Source organism: Electrophorus electricus, chromosome 5, assembly GCF_041902795.1.
Source record: "Electrophorus electricus isolate QZ-2024a chromosome 5, ASM4190279v1, whole genome shotgun sequence".
NCBI classification, from domain to species: Eukaryota; Metazoa; Chordata; class Actinopteri; order Gymnotiformes; family Gymnotidae; genus Electrophorus; species Electrophorus electricus.
In genome coordinates, this window is record NC_137501.1 from 3,725,291 (window position 1) to 3,733,453 (window position 8,163).

An 8,163-nucleotide genomic window follows, 5' to 3' on the forward strand; every position below is an offset into this window, starting at 1 on the left:
CTGTCTCATGAAGCTGGTTAAGAGAACACCAAGTGCGTGCAAAGCTGTCTTCAAAGTATAGCAAAATGGTAGTACACATATTTCACATACTACACATGGTTTCCAAAGTGCTTGCTTACACAGCTGATGATCTCTGTATGAAGCATTCTGTTTTTCTGGAAACCTTGTCTACTTTATTACGATCTCTATATCTTTTACTACAGTACAGTACATTGCAGTTACTCACTTGGACTCTCTCTCTCTCTCTCTGTATATATATATATATATATATATATATATATATATATATATATATATATATATATATATATATATATGTATGTAGATGCCTTTAACACATTTGCAACATTTAAGAAACTGGACTGGGAGTGCATGGCAACCCTATGCAGACTGTCTGACTGTCTGTCTGTCTGTCTGTCTGTCTGTCTGTCTGAGCCCCTTTCTTTGCCTATTTTCCCACAAGCTGACATTTATTTTGGCAGTATCAGGACAAAGCAGATACTCATGGCCTCTAAAGCCGCCACGATGGCAACTGCTTCAAAGCATACAAAGGATGCAGGAGCAAAACATGTCTGTGATTACTCGCTAATTGGTTCCAATCCTGCTCCATCCCTTGTGGACAACAATGTAGCTCTGCTGGTTGTCCATCACTAGATCTGTGGATTCTCTGAGATATGTCATGGCACCTTTTGAGACAGCTGTGTTTTGTGTGAATGTGTAATTGTGAGAATGTGTGTGTGTGTGTGTGTGTGTGTGTGTGTGTGTGTGTGTGTGTGTGTGTGTGTGTGTATGCGTGCGTGTGTGCGTGCGTGCGTGCGTGTGTTGTGTGTGTGTGAAATAGAGATATATAAAAGAGAGTGAAAGAAAGGCACACCAGCGGTCCAACACTGCAGATATTTGATTGTGACCCTATTGGTAAAGCAATCTTTGGAGTCTCAAAGAAATGCTGTTTGTATAGTTTTTTTTTTAGTTGCTCTTATATGCATTTTATTTATTTTTGAAAAACATTATCACCTCCATGATTCATGCCATCTTCAGTGAGTGCTTCTTTTAGGCATGCTTTCACAAGCATTGTTCGAAGAGCCCCAAAGACTCCACCTATCACAATAAACTGTCTAGCAAAGGCTACACTCCTGCACATCTACACATCTGTCAGTACAGGAACAGGGGCATGGCAGTAATTCAGAAGATACCTCACCCTTACACGTAGGATGCAAATAATACTTATCAGCCAAAATACTGATGCTTTGTCTGACACTGCGCAGACTTGTGAGACATCATGGTGTGAGACCTCAACACATGGCAATGCTGACTACATTCTCGAGATGACATCCTTGAAGCTGTATGTTTAACTTCTAACCATTCAATTATAGAAAAATTCATTTTGTACATCCAGATTATTAATAATGACGACATTCTTACTGGCAAGGCCGGCTCTCCAGAAAATGAAAAATTATCTCCACCATCTCCATATTCAGTCAGAGCTCAGAAACTATAATACATTCATATGTTCTTCTATGCAAGAATGGACCATTCTCAATTTTGGCATTACTGAAAATGATTTTATTCACCCATTTACAATAAATCGATATAAACCTGCCCAGGTGTGTTGCGTTTGGTAGGATAAATGTTTAAGAAAAAACAAACAAACAAACAAACTAAATCCAAAAAAAGAAATCGAAACACATTTCAGTAATAAGCACATACAGTAAGTCAAAACATATCACAAACAGACCAGCAGGTAACAAGAATGCTTTTATCTACACAGACATCCTATTCAAGGTTATTCTGCTTTATATAAACTCCCCTGTTGTTCCTTGCCAATACATGCAATTGAATCGGATTGGTGGAGATTTTGTTCATATTAGTCTCATTCCTTGCCTGTACAAAACTAGGAAAACCACTTCATATGAGACCCATGCTTTAAACCAGTCATGTCATGCAGCACACGTGGCTGTTATGAACATATATTAAACGTTAGGGCTAATAAATATCTTTGATCAATGATATAAGGGAATTATCCGTGCCTCTATTGTTTCATAAAGAATCAACAGAATTATTTATATAAATACATAAACATAAATAAATAAACAAGTAGATAAATAAATAAATGACACTGTTAATCAAGGAAAATAAACAACTAAATAAAAATTATCCAACACCAGGCTAAAGGATTGTTTAAAAATTTGACCGCTATATCTACTGTGCATGTGCGCCAAACATCGACTGGATTTTGTTGAGATTCCGTTTTCCTTTAAGGCTGCCAATTGTAATTTCACAGTTATGAACTCAGGTCCTGAGCGATTCTTGACTGCACGTGAAATTTACAAGGACACAACATCGCGCATTTTAAAATTAGGTGAAACTCATTGATACGGTGTGCTCGAGTGCTTTCCGACGCAGCGAGGCGATACTGGTCCCTCTCCAGACATCGCTGTCCGGGGAGCTACATAGTTGAGGTGAACCGGTCACATTCGTTGGACCAGAAAGAGACGCGGGCACCATACCAGGGAAGGTGGGCTGATACAGATGCGACTGAAGGCCGGAGCCATTAGACGATAAGCTGTTGGAAAGACTCATCGAGTTTGGAGGCGGACCAGCTCCAAGACTGCACTGTGAAAGGGACTGGGCCATGGCTTGCTGTCGGCCTAATGAGGGCGGGAGCTGTAGCTGTGACACTCCGGGCATCCCCGCCGCAGCCCAGCGGGTATCGTTGGCGTGAAAAGAGCAGAGGCTGTCCCCCATAGCGGCTGCCGCTGCTGCGGCCGACGGAAACTGCGGCAGACTGTGTGTGGGGAGCAAAGTACCGGGCGCGCGGAACACGTTTGTCGTCTTCTTGCGTTTCTTCCATTTTGCGCGCCGATTTTGAAACCACACCTGTGAAGGGATTGAAAAAGAAAAGCAACGATGAGATTGAATTACCCAAGTTATAGCATTGTTCCAGTGTTATTCCAGTTTACAGTGTTTTCTGTCCAAACATGCTCTTGCCTGGCTGAAATGCTTCTAGTAGTGCAATTTAATTCCTGCCTCCTAATCAAAAATTATTATTATTATTATTATTAAAATAACATTATCATGATAATGCCCCAATAACAACACAAATATTCAACCAGACAAGGCCTAAAACGATAGACAAATATTATTCTATCACTCGAAATTTCTTTATTTCTTTTTTGTTGTTGTTAATTTGGTCATTTGTGATCCACCATTTTAAAATAGTCCAATATATCGCTACCAGGCAATGCACCAGTATCATTATTTGCCCTATAAAGATTATTTAGTATTCGATTTTTCCTAATATACTGGTGTGCTAAATTGTAATCCGTACTATAGGCTATGATCGTGTAAGGGATCGTTAAATTCCCAAACCTACGTTTGTCTCTGGCAGCCAGAAATACTTCTTATACCATTAGAAACTGGAGAACGATATTTTGCTGGAGGTCTGAAATGAAGACATTATGGTTGATAGGCCATTTGAAGAGACAAATGGTTGGTTGACCTTGGTACTTTATCACCTGGGCTGAAAATAAATTCATAACATAGGTCTGTACTTTTGCGTCTATCTTCTTCTCTCTATTGTGGAACAATAACTATTTAAACAATTGAGTGACTTATAACAAATTATGATTATCGCTTTCAATATCCTATTTATTCGTTTGGTGGCTAATCAGCATATCACAGACATTTTTGCTTACGGCTTATACTGCTGTAGCTAATACTATGCTATTTGAAGATGTTGCGATTAATTAGAAAAATACTTATTAAGTTGTATAATATATAGAGAGGATTTTGTAGTAATGGCAAATGCATAAATCTGTAAACATTTTAACATAAGCCTGCATTAAACTCTGATTATATATAAACATATATTCAAGAAGAATGTCAAACCTAATAGAAAATTGCAGTGACTTACAAATATAACAGTTTAATAATGAGAAAAGTAAACAATTCTTCATAGTCAGTTCTACGAACAGCGCTCGGATTAGTAGCATTGCTTTTGGAAAGACGTCACACATTTTCCAGTTATTTCAGCAGAGACGTCTTCTAATCACTAATCGTTAATGAACCCGGACATAAGGCCAAGAAATATGTTTTATGAATACGAAAACAACTCAGACCCTTTTATCAACAACCTTGTTCCAGCACCCAAACATTGTCGTGCTTCAAAAAAAGAGTTCCGAGGCAATTTGTTTTACCTGAACCCGAGATTCTGTTAATCCGATCCTTAGCGCCAGTTCTTCTCTCATGAAGATGTCAGGGTAATGGGTTTTTGCAAAGCTCCTCTCCAGTTCGTTAAGTTGCGCCGGAGTAAAACGGGTCCGGTGTCGTTTCTGTTTCTGCTGGTTCTGTTGTCCGCCCGACTGACTCGAACTTTGCTGTTGCTGTTTTTCTTGGTCTTTGGTGCTAACCTGCTGCATGCCATTGGGATTTGATCCACCGTTACTTATGTCTTCCCCGGGGAGCAGAGTGGTTCCCTCGACTGCGTCGGCAGCAGAGGTCAGATCGCCAGGATGTCCACTCTCCGTCGCTCCAAGTCTGCACTTTAAAGCATCCCTATGACCCAGAAGCTCGGCAGTAGCATCCTTCATCCCTGCAAAGTCATTGTGAAAATGTAACCTCTTTCCGTGTAACGAAAAAGTGCAAAGCTGTTACACCATTTTTAATAACAAAACAAAACAAAAAGTCTAATAATTGAATTAGATGTTGTTCACAACCTGTCTCAAAGATAAAATGACACCTAAGTCATCACTGCATTCTATCAATATTTAGACAGGTTGATAAAATATGCTAGATATAATTAATTCACTAGATAATGAATTACAATATCAAGTCATTTGAGTTCAAAATTAGATTACAAATTAAGTGCACATCAATTCATATTTTATAGATTAAAAGTTCCTCTATCTTACAGTGGAGCTGAAGACCGGAGTTTGGTGACGATAACTCACCGAGGCGAGTATCCAAGAGGTCGGCGTGAGAGAGCATTGCGCACCGTTCCAGCGCGAAATGCTTCTAAAACTACCCTAAAACTTTTAACTCCTTTAAAAAGCATATAGTGCCCAAATGAAGAAAAATTCTCCGTGTGTTTAAAAAGGTGCTCCAGGCATTATAATGTTCCTTAGAGAGACAGGGAGGCGCTTAATAGTTGGATGAACCCATGAGCTTCCTCATATGAGAGCCAATCAGAATCGAAGCCTGAAAATGTCACCCCCGCGAGCACACACAACCAACAACCATCAGCATCCACAAACCAGCTTCTTCTGCAATTACTGTCTGGTTAATATCCGATCTGATTTATTGTATCTGTCCCCTTATTATATGCAATAAATGACTTAATAATCATAGCACACAAACAGTTTATAATAAATCTAGTTATATGCGAAAAAAAAATTGAATGCTAGCCTTGCGCGCGGATTTTGGCAGTTGCAGACATACCAAACGGCAAAAATGAATGTAAAGAGAGGCGAAGGGACATTTGATGAAGTCAACAGTTTACTATTTTCGTGGCGGGAAACAAATCGAGGGGAATAGTGCAGCGAGTGCCTATTTCCAGGCACGAAAAAATAAACACGTGGTTTGAGTTTTGTACTTTTTTTTTGCCTGCGCGAAAGACGGCCAGCAGATTTATTTGGGGATAATCATCCATCATGTGTGATTAATTCTTGGAGGCAGCTAACCACACATCCAAAGTACATTTCCAACAAGTCTTTTTCAAGACCATTAAACATTTGAGGCGTTTAGTGCTACATTTTATCTTTACAGTGAGATCAGTGGGTGACTAGGCTATGAATGCTATGCTCCAGTGCTTACATAAGGTGCAAATACTTCATATATTCTTTGCATTGAACAGATAGTGTTGTTGCTGTTTTTTGGTGTTTTTTTTTTGGGAGCTGGACAAAGTTTAATTTGATCCTTCATTTGTATAAATATGTCATCAAAACTAATGGAATTAATTTGATTTACTTTTTAAAAGATAGATTAAACAAATTGCTCCAATAAATAAGATGCAACTAAGCATTAAATGTTTAAATGATGACGTTAACAGCTAACAATTAACATTTTTGTTGCGTTGGTGAGTTGCCATGAATGGAAATAGAAAAAGAACAATAACAAAAAAACCTAAATAAAAAAGAAGAATGCGTTTATTTTGGAATTCTCAATTCGCTCTGCATCAGTTATCAATCTTGTAGCATATCCGACACCGTTATATCTCGATTTGTAGCACTAGTGCGACTGGGCAACCAATGAACGGCTAATATAAGATTTAACGCTCTTCGGGAGCAGCGCCCTAGTTCCGGACTATCCATAACCTCCACAGCCATCTCGTGTCGTGATTTTTGCTGTATTTTGAAAGAGGCAGGATCTAGCATGGTTTCTTCCCCTTGTTTTCTGTTGGAAGAAGCACAAATGGTTAAAATCACCATGCGCCTACAATGAAGGGCATGTCACCAACATTTTTTTTTGCTATGCCTATGCCACAAATAAATATTTTGAAAAAACAGGATTTTATTGATGGTATGGAGAAAGTGATGCATTTTATTCTTTCTCTTTATTATTCTTAATGTATGTATAATAATATAAAGCAATATAAAATGCATTTCCATAATGCAGTAGATTGAATATTATGATATTGAATTACTCTATGTTGATAATAATAATAATAATAATAATAATAATAATAATAATAATAATAATAATTATTATTATTATTATTATTATTATTATTGTTGTTGTTGTTGCTGCTGCTGTTGTGTTATTTCTATTTCGTGGTAGTTGGGCTACAGCGTGGGCAATATTTGTCACCAAAACCGACATCAACCAGTAGCACGAGCTTTATGGAGTGCGACCTCCTTCGTCCAGACAAGGTGATGACCCCAGTCGCATTTCAAACCGTGATTAGACTTGGTGCCCTCCATGCGGACCCGATTACAACGTGAGTTATCCGGAAAGAATACAATTAAGGTTCTAAATAAAATAATCAGCATTGGACGGCGATTACCGTAATGAGACTGAGATCTGGTGTGTCACGGAGTAACTAGCCTCCATTATGGCGGGTAATGAGACTTTAGGGGATGGACACGACAACTGTCCAAACGTGTAAAATGCACTCCATTAAAGTCATGCTTTGATGGATAAATGTTTACCGTATTGTCAACCGAATCTTGTACCCATATATAGCGAAGATATCCTAGTGTCTCACAAATGCATATGCCTATGTATATCCTGAGACTACACGAGTAAACTAAAGGTCGCGTTATTTTCAATTTCAATTTGGTGCTACGTTCACACAGTGTTTGAATTAGCGCCTGCAGAATTGACTTACTTCTTACAGTGTTTATTTGTATCCGGCTGTTATTTTATGTACACTGTAGGTGATAATTCAGTAGTTTATTTCTGTGTTCTGATCAATGGTGGCATAGTACGATGAGGGGAAAATTGTAATATGACATTAGATTTCATAGTCATCAGTGGAGACCGATGCGTGATTAATATCTCTCAGTTCATCACCGATTCCATAACCGATGCCCTTCGTTCATTTCTTTTATCTCCCTACAACTCACAAATATTTTGTGAAGCCCTGTTTTGCATCGAGGGTAAAATATAGCGTCACATTACACTGGCTACATTGTACACTGCAGTGATACTGTAAAAGCAGGCCAAAATGGGTTTGAGGAATATGCTCTCTTATGACGGAAATGATTTCGTCAAGAGTATCCCTACTCTTAGAAACTGAACGTATAAACAGCCAGACGCAGTAACCCATATAGCCTGCATCTTCCACCTTCATTCATTCAAGCGAAGGATCGATGGCTTGAAAGAAGGGGGGACTTGGGTCAGTGGTCATTCTGAGTTGTTCTAAATTAGGAACATGTGCCGGTAATTATTAAACTCCGGCATAATCACACTGCTAATGCAATTTAATGCATCAGCAAATTAGTACTGAAAATAATTAGTTTCACTGACCTTGTACATTGAAAGGCTATAGCGAACCACGATGCTTAAATGAATCAAACCAGTCTCCTTCCCGACAAAAACCGCTGCTCATTCATCCGTGTATCTTTCATGGGCTAACAATAAAAGGTAACAATGCAAGTCGGTTACTGCCTTGACAATTGTTTTGTTTACCTTTATTACTTTTTAGAGATACAGTTCTGGGTCAGG

At 38.7% G+C, this 8,163-nt stretch overlaps 1 protein-coding gene across 1 annotated transcript; it reads right to left on the reverse strand.

Annotated features, from left to right (window-relative positions):
* Window positions 1-314: 314 nt before the first annotated feature.
* Window positions 315-5,064, reverse strand: otpb (orthopedia homeobox b). Its single transcript, XM_027006291.3, has 3 exons — window positions 4,950-5,064; window positions 4,197-4,591; window positions 315-2,877 (listed from the first exon to the last, which is right to left on the reverse strand). Exons 1-3 carry the CDS (start codon window positions 4,984-4,986, stop codon window positions 2,356-2,358), a joined length of 954 nt encoding a protein of 317 aa, XP_026862092.2. The 5' UTR covers window positions 4,987-5,064; the 3' UTR covers window positions 315-2,355.
* Between the last annotated feature and the right edge of the window lie 3,099 nt (window positions 5,065-8,163).

Coding starts and splice junctions, on each gene's coding strand:
- otpb (XM_027006291.3), bottom strand. CDS start 4,986: ATGCTCTCTCACGCCGACCTCTTGGATACTCGCCTCG. Junction 4,592..4,949: donor CCTCTTGGATACTCGCCTCG/GTGAGTTATCGT, acceptor ATGACTTTGCAG/GGATGAAGGATGCTACTGCC. Junction 2,878..4,196: donor TAACAGAATCTCGGGTTCAG/GTAAAACAAATT, acceptor ATCCCTTCACAG/GTGTGGTTTCAAAATCGGCG.